Below are 23798 nucleotides of genomic sequence, written 5' to 3' on the forward strand. Positions count from 1 at the left end.
CATTTATTTGGAAGCAGTTTGTGCTGTGTGGCCTGGCGGCATCAGTCTATCCCCCGCCCCCCTTCCCCTGCCTCTGCAGACAGCGTCCGAACAGACAACCAACCAGTCTGACTCTCAGCAGTAAGTTGACGTGACAATGAGGCCCCCCCCTCTCCACTAACTTGACGTGGAAATAAATAAAACTGGCGAGTTTTGTTTTGACTTTAGTTTATTTGTTTGTTTTTTTTGCGGGCGCTCGGGCGCGGTGCCCTCGCGGCGCCCTCGTGCGCCCTCACATAGATTGCGCCCTGGGCGGTCACCCGGCCCTGCAGGGCCCGGTCCGGCTCAGGAACACAGTTTGTTTCTTAATGAATCTGATCGACTCGATGTGTCACAGAGAGTTTACCTGTGGTTTCCTCCACTCACCTTCACAGGTGTTTGCACAGGTGGAATGTAACTGAGTACATTTACTCAAGTACCGTACTTAGGCTCAACTTGAGGTACCTGTTTTAAAGTATTTCCACTTTGTGCCACTTCCTCCTTCTGTCTGACAGCTCGAGTTTCGCCTTCATAAATCAACATTTTACACTAAAAAACATCTGAAAAATGTTTAAAACATGACTCAACGTAAAATATTCAGTGATTTTTTTAGTCACTTTTATTATATAAATTTTATATATTATAAATTGCTGAAACAGTTCATAGATTTTTTTTTTTTTGCTTCAGACTTTCTTGTCTACTGAGGTTGTGGTTTCCAACATGGGGTTCAGAACTCCCAAAAGGGTCTCAGACAAACCTGTGGGGTCACAAAATAATGAAGGAGTGAGGAAAAAGCAGGAAACATAAAATGTTGAGGAGCCTTTTATTTCACTTTTCTCTGATTTCGCTGTTTTCTTGTTGAACTCACTTTCACCTTCGTCGCCTGGGGGCCCGGATCCTCACCTGATGGTCTGCGAGCAGAGAAAGTGCTGAGACTTTCTCTGGCGGCCGTAAACCCACCAGACCTGCGGGACCTCAACCTGCTCAGCTCAGACCTGTTTCCTCTCTGGGCCCCGGGGCCACGCTGCGACTCTCCCAGCATGTATGGCATCTCGACCTGACTGACCACCTCCTCTCCCCCAGATTCACTCTGAGGTATAAAAGGAGGCCACGTCCCAGCAGCTCTTCAGTCTCCGCTCAGAGCTGACGACCAGTTGACCCTCAGCCATGACCTCCTTCTCCAGCCGCAGCAGCTTCGTGTCCTCCCCCATGAGGAGCTCCATCATAATGGGCCCCTCCGTGTCCTCCCGCCAGGTCCGCGGCATCGGGGCCGGCAGCGTTTACGGAGGAGCCGGAGGGTCTGGTGTCCGCGTTTCAAGCAGCTCCTTCTCCTCCTCCGGCGCAGGAGTCGGCGGCGCCTTCAACCTGACGGACGCCATCGACGTCTCCGCCAGCGAGAAGATCACCATGCAGAACCTCAACGACCGCCTGGCCGCCTACCTGGACAGGGTGCGTGACCTGGAGAAAGCCAACGGCGAGCTGGAGCTGAAGATCAGGCAGTTCCTGGAGAGCCGGGTCACGCCGAAGGCTCACAACTTCGATGCATTCAACGTCCGCATTAAAGACCTGCAGGACCAGGTGAGACCAGAACGACAGAAAACCTGCAGCTTGAACAGGACAGATCAGGATATGTGACTGTACTCGTTGCACTAAAATTAAAAGTCATTTAAAGTTTCTAACACATTTATTGATTTATGATTTATTTATAAATTCTAAATATTTTTTTCCGTCAACCTGGTGTAGCATATTCTGATTATATAATTATCCAGATCTGAATGTAAAACAGAACAATGAAGACATGATGGAATCATTTAAAAAGGAAAAATTGGCCCAAATGTTTGTGATTTGCAGCTTTTGGAGCCACCTGGTGGCCACAGAGCGCCACTGTCTTTGTTTAACATCTTGAAGGAAATGAATTCCATCTTCTGAAGCTTTCAGCCGATCTGCCCGTCGTTCACGTGGTTTTTCTCCTCCTTCCCGCTCAGATCATCGCCGCTGCTCAGGGAAACGGCGTCCTCTTCCTCTTCATCGACAACGCCAAGCTGGCCGTCGATGACTTCAAAGTCAAGTGAGTGTGAGACGCTGAATCCTGCGTCGAGACTAAAAATCAACCACTTCAACATTCAGGTGAGTTTCCGGAACTCATTTTGGCGTCCGTTTTTTTTTTTTCAGGTTTGAGAACGAGCTGGCCATGCGTCAGTCGGTGGAGGCCGACATCGCCGGGCTGAAGAGGGTCCTGGACGAGCTGACTCTGGGAAGATCCGACCTGGAGATGCAGATCGAAGGGCTGAGGGATGAACTCATCTATCTCAAGAAGAACCATGAAGAGGTGAGACCATGAACAACAAGACAGAAAAAGAACTGAAGAGATAAAAAGACAGAAGGGTAACCGGGTTCTTCCTGCAGGACTTGCTGGCTCTGAGGGCCCAGGTTGGAGGTCGGGTGAACGTGGAGGTGGACGCCGCTCCTCAGCAGGACCTGTCCGCCATCCTGGCCGGAGTCAGAGCAGACTACGAGACTGTGGCCGCAAAGAACCGCAGAGACCTGGAGTCCTGGTTCCAGGCCAAGGTGAGACCACTAAGTCCTGTGGACAGCTCCGACTCCAGTTACACTAAAACAGCTTTGTGGTTCTTGTACCTTTAGCAGCTTTTTGTTTTGTTGTTGGTTAAAAAAGTTCATTCAAGAACTTAATTAGAAACTTCACCTGCTGAGGAAGGTCATGTGACGCGACTGAAAGCTCCAGAAAGGCTGCTGATGGACTTTGTGTTTGCTGAGGTCGAGTGAAAAGTTTAATGGTCACATCTTTATTTCATGTTCCAGCTGTAAACTGTGATTTCTTCCAGGATGTGGATCAGATAACTCTCCATCAGGTTGCTGTCTGGTGTCCCGATACCTGATCAATACCATTATTGATACTTGTGCTCCACAGACGGCCGAGCTGAGCAAAGAGGTGGCGGTGAGCACCGAGACCCTGCAGACGTCCAAGTCCAGCATTGGAGAGCTCAGACGAACTCTTCAGACTGTGGAGATCAAACTGCAGTCTGAAATCAGCATGGTGACAAAACGCTCGCTCCAATAAATACAAACAAATATTCAGTTTGCTGATGTATTGATACACGTGGCAACACATTTCATGCTTTATCTATATCTATAGCTTCAGTCATTACACGTATATTTAGTTGTAACCTGCTTTAAATTTGGACTTTTGTATTTCTTTAGTAAATGTTTTGAATTATCTCATTTGAATAACTTTTCATCCATTTGTTTTTTTTCTGGCAGCATCAGGCTTCCATACAATGAGACTGATCGTATTAAAGTGTTTAAACTGGCCGTCACTGTCGCTCTGACCGTCCTCCCTCTTCCTCCTGAACAGAAAGGAGCTCTGGAGATGACTCTGGCTGAGACCAGCAGCCGCTACGCCAACATGCTGGCAGGCTACCAGAGCCAGGTGGTGGCTCTGGAGGAGCAGCTGGCCCGGCTGAGGAGCGAGCTGGAGAACCAGGGGATCCAGTTCTCAGACCTGCTGGACATCAAGACCAGACTGGAGCTGGAGATCCTCGAGTACAGGAAGCTGCTGGACGCTGAGAGGTGAGCGGAGGAAACAGTTAAAGTGGACAAACACAAACCGTCTCATTAATCTGACACAATATAAAAAAACCTTTCATGTTGGTAAAGTACGTCTTTCTCATGAGATGAAACTGGACGTCGCTCATCTTGTTCAGCTTGAGAAGAATAAAAAACATCGCTCTGTGTCCTGTGTTTCTGCAGCACCACCACCGTCACCACCGTCACCACCGTCACCGACAAGTGAGTGACCATCGCACGATCACGCAGGAGGTGGACTCCTCTGGAAACGTGGAGACCACCGAGAGGCGTGAGACCAGCACAAAACCAGGAACCCTTCCAACCAATCAGATGCTGTGAAGTGTGACCTGAGTCTGTTCTGTTCTTCAATAAAAACCCAGTCTGACGTGGTTTCTGTGTTCATGTGCTTTTATTTCACTCTTCACTGACTGAACCGGGTGAGACAATGTGGGGCCCTGCAGGCTCAGTGTGGCCCCCCTCCTCAGTTCTTATAGAAATAACTGAATAACAGCCAATCACAGAGTCACAGTACCACATCCACTCAGCTGTTACTCCAAAGATCTGGTACTTGAACTGTAAGGTGGGTCAGACTGGATCAGTGGACTGGAACAGTTTTTCCTTCTTCATGTCTTTACTCCGCTTTGAGAACGAGACCAACGTAGAATAAAAGTCCTTCAGTCACCACACACCTGATCTGAGGACAGTTTGCTTCTGTTTGATTCCCGCCTTTTCAGGCACAAGTCCCGAACAATGACGGTCTGTTGTTGACGTGCAGGAAACTATTCGTAACACAGTTTGTTCACAGTATGTAATGAAGTTAATAACCTGACGACAGGTAAGCTAGCCACGGTGCGATGCTAACAGCTAACAGCTGCTGACCGGTGGTTCTTTGTAACCGTGTAGAAACTGACGGAGTGTGTCGACTGTTCTGTATTCATGTCGCTGAAATGTCTGCGTCACTGAGGGAGTGTACCGAGGTATTTTTGTGTGTTATTAATATATCAGAAGCAAGCTAACTGACAGCTAACTGACAGCTAACTGACAGTATGTATTTGCTGTATTTGTTTGTCTTATGTGTTACACCTTCACTTTACAACTGATTCAAAGGTTTACTGATTGATTGATTGATTTAGGACAGTGCACATTGATGAACATTGCTGTAAATGTGCCAGTTTATAGCTCATTTTCAACTGTAGTCCTTGGACAGAATGTTAATTGGCTGATATAAAAACATGGAAGTACACATTACATAAAAATACAATTACAAAATACACATTTCAAAATTACATTCACGAGCACACAATTTAAAACAGTCCAACTTAACGAGATCCAGTGGTCTCAGTCTACTTAATGGACACACTTCTGGTCATCCTTTAACCAGTCTTTAAGCTTTCCTTTAAAAGAGGAATACGTAAGACTGTTTCAGATGTCCCCCCCCCAAGACAGACAACACATTCCTACCAAAAGTGGTGCGTCTGAAAGGGATCTCTACATCTCCTCTGTCGCAGGCCCTGGTGTTCATACCCCTGACAGTCCTGTTTTTTATAAATTCATTCAAAGGTGGGGGGGCAAAACCGTGAAGACTTTTGTATATTGCGCAGGCAAATTTATAGACCTTGAAACTATGAAAACTTAGAAAACTATACTTTTTAAAGATATTACAGATGTGATACGAGTAAGGTTTTTTGTCCAGTGTCTTTAAAGTTTTTTATAAAACTATTGGTTTGAGGTGGCCACCAGGTGGCTCCAAAAGCAGCAAATCACAAGTTTCTTAAATTGTCAGAGGATTCAGTGTTTTACACACACACACACACACACACACAGTAACAAACAGGTGTGAAAGGAAGAGTCATGTTGCATTCAGGTGTTTCAAACAGCCGAATGCTTCAGTTCACTCGTTACTCCACGACGTTCATCAGAGGCAAAGCACTCAGTGTGCTCCACTCTCAATCAGATCCATCACTGTCAAACAGTTATTGATGCATCGACATGTTCGTCACTTTAATTCTAATAATAAACAACTTTATTGGTATCAAACATGTCAAACAGGAAGTGCAGCTCAAAGTGCTTCACAAAGAAGAAATCATATGAACCAAGTGAGTGTTTGACATAGAAAAGACAGAATGGACATTAAAACACATAAAAAAATAACAGAAAAATAAGATGGAAAATAAAAGCACACAATAAAATATTAAAATCCAGGTAAAAATATGGATAAAGCATCAAATCACAGCAAAGATCATAAAATACAGGTAAAATAGATCAGACAGATGCATAAAATCAAGTAAAAGACATTTTAAAAGACGTACAGCAGTGATGTCACTGGACAGGTGGAAATCAGTTCAGTGACTTTGTGTCAATAAAGTTTGATCTTATTCTCTTTTCAACATCACTTACCTGTTAATTTTTCTTATTAATCTGAGTCTGTGAACTGAACCGGGCTGGGCGGGGCCAGGCCGAGCCGGGTCGACAGAGACCTGACAGGGTGGGTGCGGCGGAGTCTTTGCAGGAGTCTTGGTTGGCTGAAGAGGCTCTGCTCTGGCTCACCTGTCTCAGGTAACCACAGAGAAGACAAGGAAGAAGAAGAAAAAGAAGAAGAAGAAGAAGAGGAGGAAGACGAGGAAGAACAAGAGGAAGACAAGGAAGAAGACGAAGAAGAAGATGAAGAAGAAGAAGAAGAAGACGAAGAAGAAGAAGAAGAAGAGGAGGAAGACGAAGAAGAGGAAGAAGACAAAGAAGACGAAGACGAGGAAGACGAGGAAGAAGAAGAAGAAGAAGAAGAAGGAGAAGAAGAAGAAGAAGAAGACGAAGAAGAAGAAGACAAAGAAGAAGAAGAAGAAGAAGAAGAAGAGGAAGAAGAAGAAGACAAAGAAGAAGAAGAAGAAGAAGAAGAAGAAGAAGAAGAAGAAGAAGAGGAAGAAGAAGAAGACAGTCACTCTCTGAATAAAATCCTGTCATGTCTCGTCGTGTCTGTTAAAGTGTTTTATTTTCTGGCGTCATGTCTTTTTCTGCACTTCCTGTTTTATTGTGAAACCCAACTCTCCTCTCGTTTCAGACCTTTGACTTCCTGGTGTCCTTCCCACCTGTCTGTCTGTCTGCCCCGCCCTGATTGTCTCCACCTGTTCCTTGTTACCTCATGTAGATATAGTCCACGTCTCCCTTTGTCCTGTGCTGGATTGTCTAGTGAACCTCGTCTAGTGAACCAGTCCGTGTTTTGCTTTGACTTCAGAGAACTTTGTGAATCTTGCTTTGCCTTGAAGATACCTGGAGACTTCCTGTTCGCCTTGTGACCCTGATTCTTTCTGTTAATTAAAACCGGCCTCGGTGCTCGACCACCTCGTCCCTGTGTTTTGTGTGCTTCAGCCGCTGCTGCTGAATGAATGTGACTCTAAATGACTTAAAAACTCAAGAATCTGTCAAACTGAGAGTGATTTTATTCATTTAGTGTCACACATGTTGATTTTAGGATTGAATCATTAACGTGAAGCTAAACGAGGCTCCAGAAGCTAAACGCGGAGCGTAAATAACAGAGTTTACTAAGCCAGCGAACTTTCCACTGTGGAAAAGCTAGCGAGCTAACCCTGGCTTCTGTCGGCCGGAGGCTAGCAGTCAGGTGCTAATAGCAGTCAGGTGCTAATAGCAGTCACGTGCTATTAGCAGTCACGTGCTAATAGCAGTCAGGTGCTAATAGCAGTCAGGTGCTCATATTCTAATGTTCAGGAAACACAGCAGTAGGCTGATACTGCAGGTGTGTTACAGGTGTGTTACAGGTGCAGGGTTTCAGGTGAAGTCCTCATCATGAAACAGAATTCGTACGTTGTCTCTTGTGGAGTTAAATCACTGACTTTTATCTCATAAAGGATCTTTTTTCGCCTCGTTTGTCTGTTTCTGTCTTCTGCAAACTGTTCTGGGAGCTGTGAGAGCAGCTTAAAATCCTTCTATGGACCACAAAAACTGATCCTGATTCTGTTTACTGTGACCTGAACCTGAACGTGGGCACACACACACACACACACACAGAGAGAGACATGTTTCAGTTCATCAGAAGGTTTTTATTGGTTTATTTCTGAGAACGGCGGGCGGCGTGTCGACGGGCGTCTGTTGCTTCACTTCTTGTCGGAGCTGACCTCTTCATCGTCCGAGACGTCTTTGGTGATGATCAGCACTTTACGAGATGAAGAGGAGGCGGACGGCCTGCGGGAGAGCACACAGAGAGTCCGGTTAGCTTTCTTGCTGTGATGAAGACAGCGATGAAGGCCACGAGTCATGTAAAATTCAATGTTTAATGTCTGCTGCTGTCACATGTTTCTATATTTCCACTTCCTGTCTCCTGTTTTCATGTTTCTGCTTCTTATTGCTCACAGACCTTCAGCGTCATCTTCACCAGTCTGCCACTTCCTTTCATTTATTCTTCATGAAGTTAAATCATCTGTTATGTTATTTCTATGGAAATGCATATTTTTAGCTTTTAAAACTGTTGTATATAAAAAAAACTTTTATTATCAACGGTTAAAGTGTTAAAATAAAGTATGGAAGCCTCATCTCATCCCATCTCTGACAAAGACAATGACAAAAAATCACATTTTAAACTTTAAATGAAAATGATAAAATAATAATATGGATGATTTTTGCTTTTTTAATGATTTCTTCATGATTTGATGTATTTTTACTCTAAACTGTTGTTTAACTCATTATCTCATAGTTTTGTCTTGGAGACCAGGTAAAAAGATTTTGATGATATGGAGGTCTTCCATGATAAAGATTGTACATTACACTCTAGAAGGCTAGTAGAAGGGCGTGATTATAAAATAAAAATGACCAGGTGATACTTCAGGTTTGTATTTCCAGTATTATCCCAGTTTAGACTGGTCCACTCACAAGAACAGCTCTCCGTCCAGCAGCCTCCTGTACTCGGCGATCTCCATCTCCAGTCTGGTCTTGACATCCAGCAGCATCTGGTACTCTTGTTGGTGACGCTCCAGGTCGCCTCTTAGCTGGGCCAGCTGGTTCTCCAGAGAGGACACCTGCTTCTGGTAACCTGCCAGCATGAGGCTGTACCGGCCCTGGGTGTCGGCCAGGGTTCCCTCCAGAGACGCTTTCTGAAGGGGTGAAGGAACAGCGTGAGGAGATTTATAGAACGTCTTGATTCACAGGAAAACAGACCACAGAATGGTAGAAACCCACCATGCTCAGCTGTGCTTGGAGTTCGATCTCCAGGCTCTGCAGCGAGCGCTTGACCTCTGTGACCTCAGAGCGCGATGACTGAAGAGACTCTGTGCTCACGGCGACCTCCTTATTGAGGTCATCGGTCTGAAAACAACAAAGAAACAATGTCAGGATCGGAGACTGAAGGGCCTTTTAAACCTGCTGATAAATCAACATGTATGCTGACGACACTGTGCTGTTACTGTGTCACTTTTATTACAAACATTTCTATGTTTTTATTGCTCACTGTACTTATTTAATTGACTCAATAGGACTTGGATCTGTATTTAGATTAATTTATTCTGTCTTGTGAAAATAGATGTTATATATGAAGGTAGAGGAGGGTAACCTCACTGCTTCAGGTGTGGTTTTTGGCACTAATTTTGAAAATTATCATAAATTTATTAAGACATTCAGGCTTAAAGAAGGAGGTATTTGGTCTCTTTGCTGTACATCACTCACCTTGGCCTGGAACCAGCTCTCCAGGTCTCTGCGGTTCTTGTTGGCAACCGTCTCATAGTGCTCTCTGATTCCAGCCATGACGGCGGACAGGTCCTGCTGAGGAGCGGCGTCCACCTCAACGTTCACCTGACCTCCCACCTGGGCCCTCAGAGCCAGCAGGTCCTGCAGGAGGACACATCAAGACCGAAAAGAAATGAGTCAAGGATGAGAACAAGTCGTTTAACAGGACACAACTCCAACTTCTTTGACTGGTCCTCAAGTAAAACCTGCAGTTCGAAGACTCTGGACTTGGGATTGTTGTTTGACAAGTTATCAGTAAACTACATGACTAAAAAATTAAAAAGGAAACATGGATTCAAATTTCTGCATGCAGTGAATTTCATCACCGATATTTACTAAGATTCAGTTAAAAAGCTGGAAAATAAAGAGTCTCTTCGTGTTTGAATCCATTGAAAGTCATTTTTTCAGTTGTTTTTCTCTTTGTTTAAAATTTGAAGTTTTCTAAAACTTTCTTCGATCATTAAGCAGCTTTGATAAACGAGTCCAGGCTGCGCTGGTCGAAACGACTCGTTTTAATCACAGCTTGCAGTTTCGCGCTCACCTCTTCGTGGTTCTTCTTCAGATGGATGAGTTCGTCCCTCAGACCTTCGATCTGCATCTCCAGGTCGGATCTTCCCAGAGTCAGCTCGTCCAGGACCCTCTTCAGCCCGGCGATGTCGGCCTCCACCGACTGACGCATGGCCAGCTCGTTCTCAAACCTGCACACCAGCCAGCAGCAACGATCAAATTAGCTGCTTCGACCAAAACATCACTTAAAACACTTAAAACAACAAGGACCTCTAGTGGACATGTGACTGAAGACTGACTAGGAAGTATCGTGTCGTTGTTAGGACGCCACAAAGGGGGAGGTTGGCTTGGACTTGACACTTCACTGTAGTTGTCTGACATTTCTCAGATCTACATGTTTAAAGCTAGCATGAGCTCCAGCTGTTCGTGACGTGAACGTCCATCTCGGATACTCACTTGACCCTGAAGTCATCGGCAGCCAGCTTGGCGTTATCGATCGTCAGGTAGAGAGATCCGTTTGTGCGGTTGGCCACTAAGATCTGAAACATAGAAGAGGAGCAGATTTAGGCTGATTGTGCTTTATTTTATCTTCTGAACTGAACTTGCGCTGAGACTAAATGTTAAAGTATTTCAGCTGATCCAGGAGAGGACACAGCAGACGGGGCGTGGCTGCAGGTTTGTCCCATTTTACTCTACAAATTAAATGAAACTGTATTTTGGGCTTTGTTTAGTTGCTGTCTGCTCCGTCCTCAGTGTAAAGAGAGCGAATACAGAAGCTGGTGAAGCAGCTTCACGACTGATTTCAAAACTATGCAAACACAAGTCAAATTTCCCCTCGTTGTTTCTGTGGTCTTCTGTTCTTGCACATCGTGACAAACGAGCTGTTTCTGCCGCAGGTGGTCTAGGTGTGTCTAGGGCGTGGCTGCACCTGTGTTCATGCTACCTGTGCAGATGAACGGCTGAGAAACCTGAATCTGGCTGCTGGCTGGTATTTCTTTCCCAGCTTTGTGTTCAGACAAACGGAGCAGTTTCAGGCAGATTCTGATCTTCCTATTTTCACATGATCTCAGACTTCTAGTCTTTCTTTTGTGCCTCTGCTACAGTCTGACCTCACGACAAAGCCGCATACAGAATCAGAACCTGGTCTCACCTGGTCCTGCAGGTCGCTGATGACAGCCTTGAAGGGAGCGTAGTCGTGGCCCTCGGGTTTGGTCTTGTTCTCCAGGAACTGTCTGATCTTCAGCTCCAGCTCGGCGTTGGCCGCCTCCAGCTTGCGCACCTTCTCCAGGTAACTGGCCAGGCGGTCGTTGAGGTTCTGCATGGCCATTTTCTTGTTGTCTGAGATGTCAATGGCGTCGGCCAGGTTGAAGCCAGCACCGGAGGCGGAAAAGCCTGCACCGGAGGAGGAGAAGCTTCTGGGGGCACCCGTGCTGGAGATGCGGACTCCGGAGCCTCCGGCACCAGCGTACACGCTGGGGGCCCTCATGGCGCCGATGCGGTTTCCACCGGAAAAGGTGACGGAGCGAGCGTAGGAGGTCATGGTGAAGGTGTCAGCCTGCTCTGGATGGAGAGGAGAGAATGAAGGAGAGGCTGGACTCAGCTCCTTTTATGCCACCTGAAACTGAGGGAGGGATTCAGGGTCCGGCCCCCCTGTTTGCCTCAGGGCGAGAGAACCACAAGACAAACAGACGAACGACAGCAGGAATGTTAAGTATTGTTGCACAATGATATAACATCCAGAAGCCCTCTGTTTGTTCTGCTATCTGAAACTCAATCACCTGGGCCGTCCAGGTGTATCTGCTCTCTGTAAACCTGATGGATCCAGATCCTCTTTTATCTAATCGGCTTCACATTTCTGCACACGTCAAGTATCTGAAGACCCTCGACCCTCCTCGGTCTCACCTCCACCTGGATTCCTCTCTGCATGTTCGAACCTGTCTGCTGTTCCAAACCCTGTGTGTCGTTGTGGGTCCTGCAGGTCTACATTCAGACCCCCCTCTCTTCTTTTATTGTGCAAGCAAACAATGAGCTCCTTTGTTGCAGCTGTTCACTCCGGCTCTGTTTGCAGAGAGAAAACAGGACAGGGAACACACAGCTATCTGCTCTGCAGCGGCTCTGTGGGCAAATGTTTCTTAAAATGTATGAAAAACACAAAAATGAATCATGAAATAATCTTCAAATCTAACAGTCGAATCACATAAATCACAGATAAATAAGAATAAAAGCAACACAAGAATACAGCTTCACTGAAGAGCAACTTGTCCTTTATTCAAACAGAGCCGGGGGAGCGCTGTGAGCGGGGGCAGATCCTCGGATCCTTTGTGCAGACCAAACAAACGAGATGTTAATGAGCTGTGGAGGTGCTGCTCATTCATTGTTACTGTACAGACATGAGAGTGTGAACATCTGAGTCTTTATTGCTGGAAGAAAAAGATTTGAGGCTGTGAGAGCAGAATAAGAGCTCAGAAACAGAAAAATAACTGGAATTCCAGGGGGGGTCGCCGTCACGCTGAAGCACGAAAAGGCCGAACACAAACCGTGATGTTGATGATTGTTGTAGATAAAACCCCGGAGCATTAAGATTTCCTTTCACTGCGACTGAGAAGCTAAAACCAGCAGGAATAGACCCAGACCAGGACAACATGCACACCTGATGTCACCTGCTTTACAGACTGACTCTTTCTGCTTTGGCACGTTTACAGTGATGACGACTGATGTGCGTCATCCCTGAAAAAATCCAAATAAATTCAATAAAGTTGTACTGAAGAAGAGAAAAAAAAACTCCTGAGCTAGCTTGCTAAGCTAGCTGTGTGTGTTTGATCAGTCGCTAACGGAGCAATTAGTTCACAGTTTATTCAAGAGCGATTTTTGTACCATTGATACTGTCTCAGAACTAAAAAACTACAGTTTGAAGCTGAAGCGGAGGAAGTGACGATGACGTAGTTTCCTGTAGTTTCCTGATGAATGCGGGTCAGAGGTCACACGTTTCCTCTGCTGCCCGTCGCTGCGTTTTATGAGCTGCTCTCTCAAACTGGGATCGGCAGCCGCATCGCAGGCGAATCTTCAACGGGCGTTGCCATGGTTACCTGGCTTCCTTTAACGCTGATGTAATAGGAGTTGAGCCCGAGGCTGCTTTAAAGAGGAAGATTAACTGCGACTGGACACCTGAGGCGTGCTGGCAGACCGAGTGTCCAGGTGTTAAAGTCCGTCTGTCTGTCTACCACATTGTTTCAGACTGAAACAGCTGTGGGATGGTGATGAACTGTCATAACCTATCCTCTGACTGTTCCTCTAGCGCCACCTTCAGCTCAACATGTTAATGTGTCCAACACCTGCAGAACTCAGCTGGCTGAGTGGCTAATGTTAGCTTGCTAACATGCAAAACTAAGATGGTAAACATGGTAAACATTATACCTGCTGAACATCAGTATGTTAGCATTGTCATTGTGAGCATGTTAGCATGCTGATGTTAGCATTTAGCTCAAAGCACCACTGTGGTGGCCTCACAGAGCTGCTAGCATGGCTGCAGACTCTCAGTTTGCTTCATATTTAGTCCAGAAAGAGAGGAAGAGGAGTAAACAGAGGAATACTGCAGTGGTTTACAACAGAGAAAAAGTGTACAATCAGGTGATTGGCTGCAGAGACAGCAGAGACAGAGGTTATTATTATTGGTTATTTTAGGGTTGTGTTTGACACTGAACTGTTGTTGATGTGGAGAATAACGGCAAAATAAGTTCAGTTGTCTGTTCTGTCTCTCTCTGTCTATTTGTCTCTCTGTCTGTCTCTCTGTCTGTCTCTCTGTCTCTCTCAATTTCAATAAGCTTTATTGGCAGGACTGTAGATGAACAATATTGCCAAAGCCATTACAAATACAAAGTATAACGACAAAAGTAACCGAGCAAAAACATAAACACAACAGGTAATTCACACAAAATTAGATTATCTCTCTGTCTGTCTCTCTGTCTGTCTGTCTCTCTGTCTGTCTCTCTGTCTGTCTGTTTCTCTGTCTGTCTGTCTCTCTGTCTGTCTGTTTCTCTCTCTCTGTCTGTCTCTCTGTCTGTCTGTTTCTCTGTCTGTCTGTCTCTCTGTCTGTCTCTTTGTCTCTCTCTCTCTCTCTCTCTGTCTGTCTGTCTCTCTCTCTCTCTCTGTCTCTCTGTCTGTCTCTCTCTCTCTCTGTCTGTCTCTCTGTCTCTCTCTCTCTGTCTGTCTCTCTCTCTGTCTCTGCAGAGCGTCGTGATGCGTTCATGGTGAAACGGTTTCAAACCCTCTGCAGATGGAAACTGTGCCTCAAATTGAAAAGTAAAGGTTTAAAGTGTTCTTACAGAAGCTTGTACATCGTGTAAATATTGCAGCCGCCTGAGTGGCTGTTTCAGACATGTTAGCCCACAGCGAGCATGAAGTCTGGAGGCTGCATCATCATTTTATCTGACATCTAACTGTCAGATTTGCCTCATCGCTTCAGAAAATGTTTGAATCCACCCAGTCTGCAGAATAAATGTTGGAACTGAAAGTTAACGACAGTTCTCGCCGTTTAATCCTGACTCGCGTGAAGCACTTTGTAGCTCTGTTGTCAAGCATGCAGCTAAAACACACAGCTTTGTAGCTCTGGTGGCCTTTAGAGGAAGTGCGACTGCAGACACTGAACAGAAAACACGACAGACAACAAGTCTTATTTTGAAGCACCTCAGCAGACTTTATTTCATTTGGCTGAGAGGTCGCCCCCTGGTGGCGCTCACAAGGTCTGACTGACGGTCTCGGTGGAGGAGCTCACCACCTTTCCGTCCACGATCTCCTCGACGATGGTGATCACTTTCTGTTTGGTGGTGCTGGTGGAGGAGGAGGAGGAGGAGGACATGGAGATGCTGCAGGAGACACAGTCAGATTTTCAGATGTTCAGTCTGATGTTGGTCTAAAATTAATATTTGTTCAGTAATTACATGAAGGGAGATGCTGCACAGAGACAACCTCTAGAGTTCAGTTTTCTCAGGTTTACAACCCTTCAGCCTTCTCACCTGCTGCTGGCGTCTCCGTCCAGCAGCCTCCTGTACTCGGCGATCTCCATCTCCAGCCTGGTCTTGATGTCCAGCAGCATCTTGTACTCCTGAGACTGTCTCTCCATGTCGGCCTTCAGCTGCGCCAGCTGCTCCTCCATCATGGTCACCTGGCTCTGGTACCCCACCAGCTGCATGGCGTAGCGGTTCTGAGTCTCGGCCAGTGTGGCCTCCAGCGAGCCTTTCTGCAGGAGAGAGGAAGCGGTTCAGTTTGCTGATTACCTCACAAGCACACAGGTTGTGGAGGAGAAGGGGGAGGTGGTGTTCACCATGCTGAGCTGCGACTGCAGCTCGATCTCCAGCCCCTGCAGCGTTCGCTTCAGCTCTGTGATCTCAGATTTGGACGTCTGCAGGGTTTCTGTGTGGGCGATGACTTCTTTGGACAGCGTTTCTGACTGTGGAGCACAAAAATAAGAGCATGGTCAACACAGAAACACTCATTCAGTGACCCACAACCTCACAACGTGTATTTCAATCCGATTCTCTGTTGTCAAATCTGTACTGTTTACTCCTCTTCCTCCCTTTCTGGACTAAATGTGAAGCAAACTGAAAGTCTGCAGCCATGCTAGCAGCTCTGTGAGGCACCACAGTGGTGCTTTGAGCTAAATGCTAACATCAACATGCTAACATGCTCACAATGACAATGCTAGCATACTGATGTTCAGCAGGTATAATGTTTACCATGGTTACCATCTTAGTTTTGCATGTGAGCATGCTAACATTAGCTAATTAGCAGTTAACACCAGTGGAGGCTGAATGTCTGTTGGTGTTGGTTCTGCAGCTATTTGATCACAAAGCAAGTATTAGACAGGTGAACATGAACATGTGAACCACATTTCATCACAGTCCAGCAGTTGTTGAGATGCTTCAGTCTGGAACAAAGCTAACTGACAGACATCATTCCTATTAGCATGGCTAAAAGTCATGTGCTTACCTTTGTCTGGTACCAGGTCTCCAGCTCTTTGCGGTTTTTGGCAGCAATGTTTTCATAGTGCTCCCTGACTTCCTCTATGATCCTGGAGAGGTCCTCACCTGGAGCGGCGTCCACCTCCACATTCACCTGACCGCTCATCTGAGCTCGCATTGCCAGCAGCTCCTACAGGGAGACACATGAAAGGTGAGGCTTCGGTACTCGCTAAACCAGGAAAATTAAGACATTTCTTGTGTCTGTGGGAATTTATTACCCATTTTATTGACTCCAATGCCCAGATTTGAGAGCCCACTTACCTCCTCGTGGTTCTTCTTGAGGAAGATCAGCTCCTCCTTCAGCCCTTCGATCTGCATCTCCAGGTCGGTCCGGCTCAGGGTCAGCTCGTCCAGGACCCTCCTCAGCCCGGCGATGTCGGCCTCCACCGACTGACGCATGGCCAGCTCGTTCTCAAACCTGCACAGACGACAGAGTTTTTATTTCTGTTTATCCACAAATGGAGATGAGCAAACCGGCAAAGGATGCAAACAGAGAGCGAAACAAACGGTGAAATGTGTTTGAAATGTCTCCTGGCAGAAGCTAACTGAGTGAAAAGACCACAGCTTGATGACTTTGACTGTTTCTGCTTTATCCAGGGATGACTGCCCCTGAAGAGCCCCAAGCTGCAGTTCCTCTGATGGCCACCAGGTGTTGACTAATAAACTTTAAATTCAAGTTAACGGAGAAAAGTGATGAAGAAGCGAGAAGATATTATGTCCTCCATTTATAGCATGTTCAACGCCCTTTTGGCTCCATTCAGGGTTCAATTAAACAGCTAATGCTTTGCTAACTCACCCTGCTAACTGTCTGCTATCACGGTACTTAGCTTGGTAGTTAACGAGACAGTTTACTGAAAAAGAACACGAAAAGACATGTTAGTACGATGTCCTCCTGTCTCCTAACTGTGTGTAAACCACGTCTCTGTTGTGCAGCAGGTTATAGAGGATCCTCGATTAAACTGGATGCTGACACACAGCTAATAAGCTACGATAGCTTCTTCGTCTTTGGACTCTGTGGTAGCTCTGACAAGACGGATCGTTGTTGTTTGAGAGCTCAAATTTCTACAAAAAGTTCTCCAATTTTGCCTTAATTTGCATATTTCCGGACCTTTAGATTTAACTCCTCATTTATGATTTAATCACTTACTTGACCCTGAAGTCGTCGGCGGCCAGCTTGGCATTGTCGATGGAGAGGTAGATGCCACCGTTGACTCTGGTTGCGTCCTGGATCTGTGAGATGAAAGAGGAAAGAAGTATTAATGGTCTTAATTAGTAAAAGTTTTTAAATTCAGGCAAAGGGGTAAGCTAACGCTAACAAACAGTAAATCTCAGACATGCAGAGTATACACAGACTGCAGGCTGCAGCAGAAAGCTTAAAGCTGTTACTTCTGTTACTGAAGTCGTTGTTGTGTTAAGCTGCTTCCAGCGGAAACAGAGTTGATTCCCTGATCCGGAAGCTTCCGTCACAGTTAAAGCTGATACTGACACCTGTGATGCTTCAACAAACATCACCACCTTTTTAAACTAAGATGATGACAATGTCTTCATGACTTCAGCATTCATGCTTTACCTTCTCATTGGGTGATGAAGCTGTCGGGTGGCAGCGGTGGTGGCAGGTAGAGCGTGTGCCTACACCTGCTCACACCTTTGGACTGTTGTTGGATACACAAAGACTTTGGGGTCACATGACTAAACGTGTGCGAGTCGGAAGCGAGCCTACCTTGCCCTGCAGCTCTGCGATGGTGGCGTAGAAGGCGCTGTAGTCTCTGGCAGAGGGGGAGGTCTTGCTCTCCAGGAACTGTCGGATCTTCAGCTCCAGCTCGGCGTTGGCCGCCTCCAGCTTGCGCACCTTCTCCAGGTAGGTGGCCAGGCGGTCGTTGAGGTTCTGCATGGTGGCCTTCTCGTTGGCGGAGATGTCCACGCTGCTGCTGACGCTCACGCCGAACCCCGCGCCTCCTCCACCACCATAGCCGAAGCCGTAGCCAGCTCCACCACCTCCAACACCGCCGCCGCCGCTGTACATGGAGGAGCCACCAGAGGAGATTCTGACCTGAGAGCCTCCAGCTCCACCGTACATGGACCGACTGCTGCTCAGGTAGCCTCCACCACCTCCACCTGAAATGCTGCTTCTGGTAAAGGACATAATTTTGAGCGGCGTTGAAGGTAAAGGATGCTGTCTTTCTGCCTCAGCTGGAGAGGATGAAGTGAAGAGCTGAGAGAGCGGCTGATTTTTTATACTGTTAGGTGAGTCTGTGAGGAGGCGGGGGGGTGGTGGCGAGCTGGTGCCAAGTCTGGGAGGAGACACCTGTCCTCAGCGGTAAGGTTGGCGGCTGTGGGTGTGTCTGAGATATGCAGAGCCATTCATGCCATTCATGACATCCTCACGCCAACTCTCCCTTCACATCACACAAAGGTCTGCAGGGCGAGTTCAGACCTGGATGACATTTAACATTCACACCCAGCATGAAAAGCCACATTCAATCAATCAGCAGCCTCCTCACAACAGCCACAATCTGTTTTTACTGCTTTTATGAGCGCGGTGTTGAGTAACTCCAGGCGACAGGTTATTGTGCTGAGAAGCAAACGGGCTTAAAGACTAATCCGCTTGTTTGATCAGAGGGAGTCTTTGTCAGCCGTCTAATCTTGAGTAAACAGAGCTGACAGTACGCAGAAACTGAGGAGCGGCCGATCGGATTCTGTTACGATCAATAAAACAAGCAAGATGGAGTTAAAACTCATCTGAAGAGTCTGGACTTGTGTTTGTGTTGAATGGAGGATTTTATTTAAACCGCAGAGTTTAAGAGAGATTATTGTACTTTAAGGTGCTGCGAAGTATCTGAACAAAATAAATCATTAGCAGATTAATTTTAGACGCTAAAATGATTTGTGTGAACGAGCTGAACGTCCGCCAAGTAGAAGCAGCTCTGAGTCCAACTGGGTCACCTCTGGAGCCGCGAGAGACAGATTCATGAGACGCTGCCAGTCTGTCCACACATACCCCGCCACGCACCCAGTGCATGCTGGGATGGCCTCCAGCCTCCCTCAACTCCCTCAGGTGGGGAAAACAACCGGATGTCCACACAAACCTCCAGAAATCTGGGATGTAAAATATAACAATAATAAAAATGTTCATAGATTTTAAATTGATTTGTTCGCCATTTATAAAGTTGTTGAAGATGTACAATAAAGGTTTCCATTAGCTTAGCTTGATTGCTAATGCATATCTGTAACACTGGGATTTGAAATTAAGGGACATTTTCCACCCTAGACTGTCCCACCACCCTTACCGCTGTCCACTGAACGACGGGTCAGCCTCTTTGGCAGGTGTTCCATCCATCTCTCATCCACCGTCCTTCCTCTCTTGGCCGGTGCTGTTTGAGTGACTCCTCGTCAACAGATGTTACAGCTGATGTTCTACATACTGCCACCTGCTGTACTGGAGGGGAACTTGGCAAACACGCCAAATCGGTGGAACACCTTCCATCAACAACTTTTTGTTGGCTGTAGAAGGTTTGAGATTCACTGGAAATATTTAAACATGAGGACAGTGGGAGAGACGGGTTAAATATGGGAGGATCCTGGGACAGACAGCGACAGACCTGCTGAAGGGACGATAAGATCACATTTCCAAAGACATATTTGAACCACTGACAGGGAGGGAGTGGAGAAAATATATAAATCCAGTCGAGGCGGTCAAGTTTTACAACACTGCATGCTTGAAATGCTTTTGTGTGCACACAAGATACAGTTTGTTCCCACGTTTTGGTCCCCCCTCCCCATTCCTGTACAATAAGTCTGAAACATACCCACAGTGAAGCTCTTCTGGAGCCATGTGGACGACCTGCATGGTTTCAGTCTCTGAGGAAATCCCAGCGGTCAGAATCAGCGTTCCTGCTGTTTGAACACTCTGAAGCAGCCTCACCCTGGTCCCAGTTCAGTAAAACTGGACGACAACACAACACAAAATGAAGAAGAAGGTATCTATACTGATATTCATCTTTATATTGAGGCCATTAACTATATTCGTTAATTCGAATCCTGTGTTGTATGTTTGCACTGAATTCCTTGCTTTAGCCGTGAAGCAGCGTACCCTCGTCTTCAGAGTTTCATTGGCTCTACGAAGCGTCAGTCATCTGCACAATCAGCTGCAACAGGCTCGATCTTTACCTGAAAGAAGACAACGAAGCACTTCCTTCCAACACTGACAGTCACTGACTATTGTGAGTTATGTACATCATTGATCCCCAACCTGTGGGCCACGGCCCACTAGTGGGCCGTGGGTCATTTGGTACTGGGCCGCACAGAAAGAAAAAATAATTTCCATTATTTTGTTTTTTCGCATAATTTGTTTGATTTATTTTTCGAGTCTTAATGACGTTTTATTTTGAAAAGTGGCCGGACTCTCTCTGTTACATCCGTCTCGCTTGACGACACCATGAGTCACGTGATATATCCCACTAAATTAAATCCCAAGCTAACAAAATGAACAACAAACAAAGTTCTTTAGAAAATTTTTTTGCAAAGGGGAAACGGTCCAATGAAGGGACGGAAGAGGAACCGACACCTGATTAAAAAAGGAAAAGCTCCGAACAGGAAGTGTCAGGGATCCTTTTTAAAATATGGATTTATCGCTACCGGCGATTCCCACGCATCAAGCCCGCTGTGCGTAATATGTGGTGAGCCAGGTCCTCTTGACATGATTAAAAAGTGGATTTATGTTCATTATTATTGTTATTATTATCATTAAAGAGAAAATACCAGTTTTTAATGCCGATCTTATCATTTTATTTTGTTTTTATCTGCTACACCTTTAGACTGGGCCGTGAAAATATTGTCAGACATTAAACTGGGCCATGGTACAGAAAAGGTTGGGGACCACTGATGTACATGACATGAAGATCTTTATTGATCAATGAGGTGTCAATCAAAGGTCAGAGTGCATTTTAATAGCCACATGTTGCTAACGTGCATGCTTGCTGGAGTTATAATGGAGATAAAACATCTTTCCGTGGATTATTATCATGTTTTGGACTAAATATTTGACTGGATTGGATTCTCTGGACCTTTAACCAGACCATTTTTCTCAGAGCGTTATTGATTACGATGAGATGTTGTTTGCTTGTTGCGGGCGTTGCTTGTACCTGCTGCTTGGATTTCATCTTGAAATGGTTTTCATCGTTCGATTTGCCAGAACGTTAGCTTTCCAATGATGATGTATGAGTGCAAAGTAATGCGTAGTGTTTGTGTACACAGAGTACTGAACACTTTGTGTACTCATGATAAGAGTATGTACAGAACGCCCTCGAACCACGTCCCCTTCAGGATGACGAAGCCTCGACAGTAACTGGGATAAAGGTGACACGGGGACTGAATTTGATGAATTTACTGCTTATCAGAGCAGAACAGAGACAAGAATTAGGTCGGTTGTTTGTGTGTGTGTGTGTGTGTGGGGGGGGGGCTCACTGATTACTGTCCAAAAAACACAACTTGATGACTTCATTCACTGGTTTTGGTGAAAGTGGGTCATATTTCATGGAGATTTTCTGGTCCAGCTGGTCTGCCTCCGCTCTGAAGGAGTTTATGACTGATTGATATCCGCTAACTGCTGCTAACTGTAGCTGCTAACTGTAGCTGCTGTCAGATAGTTGGCTCAGCTCGCTGTGCGTCCTGTTAGCCGACTCTGCCCGGAGCGCAGACGCTCTGGACCACTGAGAGGAGGGGGCGTTCAGGGCCGGCGGCCTCACACTCGCGACAGGAGGTCGATTAAAACTCCTCGGGGTCGCTTTTGAGGCACTTTAGTGAAAGCAGCGATTAATTTGTGGATAATCATCAGTAACAGAGTCACAACATGTTGTCGTGTAATAACAGCGATTACACGAGAGCCACAAACTGTGATACATCATCAGAGACATCAAAGACTGACGGGCTGCGTTTCTGCGTCCTGCAGCCATCTCAAGCCCGCTCTTGACTGGAAAGTGTTTTCTGAGCTACGAGGGTGCGGCTGTGTGGTATTCTGCTGCAGGCTTATTCCCATCATGTGCAGCTGCTGTCAGGCTGCAGGGGAAACTGACAGGTATGTGCAACACCCAGCGCTTTCTCCTTCACAGCCATTAAAGACGGAACATTTAGGTTCTCTGAGTTTATCGTGTCAAACATGTTTGTCTGACAGGCCAATAAATCTGTGGAATAAGAAAAGTCCAGCTGTTTGACAGCCGTCAGCAGTGTTTCAGCAGTGTTTCAGCAGCGTTTCAGCAGCGTGCAGACATGCACACAGCGAGCTGATGTGACAAACACTCTCTCTCTCCACCTGAAAACAATATGCAGAGCACAGAACATGGTGCAGAACATACCCTGTAGACATACATTCTCTCGTTGTGCGGCACACAGCGCCGCTGCAGCTGCTAATATCTAAAAACATGTTGAGGAGGGAAATAAGAACAATTTGATCAGGAATCATTGTTTGGAAGTTTACGGCCAGTGGTAGAAAGTACATTTACTCAACTCCTGTACTTGTACTTGTAAATTAGACGTACTTGTACTTTACTTGATTATTTTATGCAACAGTGTACTTCTACTCCACTACATCTAGAGATAATTGTGAGTCCACTACATTTGTCTCACAGCTTTAGTTACTGGCAGCTGTCCACACCCTTCCCATCCAGTGAAAACCACGTATGTCCAGGTGTGTTGATTGGCCGTGATTCTGGGCTGCAGGAACGAAATTCACTTGAATTTAACTTGAAGTGCAGATCAGCTTCAGCGCAGAGTCTGAAATTGATTTAAATAAGGTGAGGTGAGGTAAAAAGTTGCAGTTTTGGGGATGGTTAGCTGTTCAGCTGCAGGTGCAGTGACGATAACTTGATGCTGTTTCTGTGACATCACACGCTGAGTTCAAAACCTAATGTTAGCTAATGTTTGATATTTGTATGTGCTGTATGTTGTGTTGTGTGCAGCAAACCAAACAGCTTGAAAATTAGTTCAGCAAGTTACGATGATTTTAATTGTGGATAGACGTCCCGCCTCAACAGACTCATGTGCATTAGGAGTCTTGACGTGCCTGTACCAATATGGCGGCCACGGCCAATGAGGTGTCTGCGTGTATCTCTGTGGAAACTGACGTTGAGGCATCGCTGCCTTTGCACGCGGTAACGCTACGTTAGCTTTGTGCACTGCTAGCTGCTGTTTGGTGGCTGGTCGTTCAGTGCGGCTCAGCGTATCTGTGTGTCACTAAGGTCAAAGGTTAAATGTGAGGTTTGTCGCTGAGCACTGAAGCCTCACGTTTTATTCTCTGAAACAAACAGTCACATGGTCTTTCAGTGTCAGATCTATTCCTGCAGCTTCATCAGAACTGCCTCGTGTCCTGCACAGAACTATTCAGATGATTTACTTCAAGTACTAATACACATGGTGAAAATATGCCAATGCAAGTAAAAAATCCTGCATCAGCTCATCTGGAGATACGTGCTTTTCACTGGACAGGAAGGGGATGAAAAACTGTAGTCTGGAAAGTATAAAGTAACTAAAGCAGTCAGACAAATGTAATGGAGTAAAAAGTACAATATTTGCCTCTGAGATGTAGTGAAGTAGAAGTATCTGAAGTTTGTACCGTACGGTCCAATCAGAGAGAGGAGAGAATATTAAAACCACAAACTCATCAGCAGCAGTTTCAGTTTGAACACACACACACACACACACACTCACTCACACACACCCACACACACACACCTGCCTCAGGTAAACATACCCGGCCCACTGAGCCTGTTCCAGCTCGCCCCCTCCATCATGAACCTGTCAGTCTTCACCTGAATCCTCCGCCTGCAGCACTTGCCTTACATAACAGATGGAACCTGGGAGGGCGGGGCTTACACAGGCTGCTGTCGCCGGCAGGTACGCTCAGGTGTGTCTCTTTGGCACAGCTTCACCTTCGTAAAGAGTAAAAGCTGG

The 23798-nt window shown here is 46.1% G+C and overlaps 3 protein-coding genes across 3 annotated transcripts; 1 reads left to right on the forward strand and 2 right to left on the reverse strand.

Moving 5' to 3' along the window:
- Window positions 1-1185: 1185 nt before the first annotated feature.
- Window positions 1186-3921, forward strand: LOC121620701 (keratin, type I cytoskeletal 13-like). Its single transcript, XM_041956862.1, has 7 exons — window positions 1186-1596; window positions 2004-2086; window positions 2191-2347; window positions 2425-2586; window positions 2948-3073; window positions 3392-3606; window positions 3787-3921. Exons 1-7 carry the CDS (start codon window positions 1186-1188, stop codon window positions 3827-3829), a joined length of 1197 nt encoding a protein of 398 aa, XP_041812796.1. The 3' UTR covers window positions 3830-3921.
- Window positions 3922-7642: 3721 nt separating this feature from the next.
- LOC121620700 (keratin, type I cytoskeletal 13-like) lies at window positions 7643-11424 on the reverse strand. Its single transcript, XM_041956860.1, has 7 exons — window positions 10988-11424; window positions 10294-10376; window positions 9872-10028; window positions 9271-9432; window positions 8788-8913; window positions 8482-8702; window positions 7643-7797 (listed from the first exon to the last, which is right to left on the reverse strand). The coding sequence occupies exons 1-7, from the start codon at window positions 11375-11377 to the stop codon at window positions 7710-7712; spliced, it is 1227 nt and encodes a 408-aa protein (XP_041812794.1). The 5' UTR covers window positions 11378-11424; the 3' UTR covers window positions 7643-7709.
- A 3091-nt stretch (window positions 11425-14515) lies between these two features.
- Window positions 14516-18069, reverse strand: LOC121620696 (keratin, type I cytoskeletal 13-like). Its single transcript, XM_041956857.1, has 7 exons — window positions 17575-18069; window positions 17002-17084; window positions 16116-16272; window positions 15823-15984; window positions 15158-15283; window positions 14850-15073; window positions 14516-14699 (listed from the first exon to the last, which is right to left on the reverse strand). The coding sequence occupies exons 1-7, from the start codon at window positions 17995-17997 to the stop codon at window positions 14570-14572; spliced, it is 1305 nt and encodes a 434-aa protein (XP_041812791.1). The 5' UTR covers window positions 17998-18069; the 3' UTR covers window positions 14516-14569.
- Window positions 18070-23798: the final 5729 nt, after the last annotated feature.

Source organism: Chelmon rostratus, chromosome 17, assembly GCF_017976325.1.
Source record: "Chelmon rostratus isolate fCheRos1 chromosome 17, fCheRos1.pri, whole genome shotgun sequence".
Taxonomy (NCBI): domain Eukaryota; kingdom Metazoa; phylum Chordata; class Actinopteri; order Chaetodontiformes; family Chaetodontidae; genus Chelmon; species Chelmon rostratus.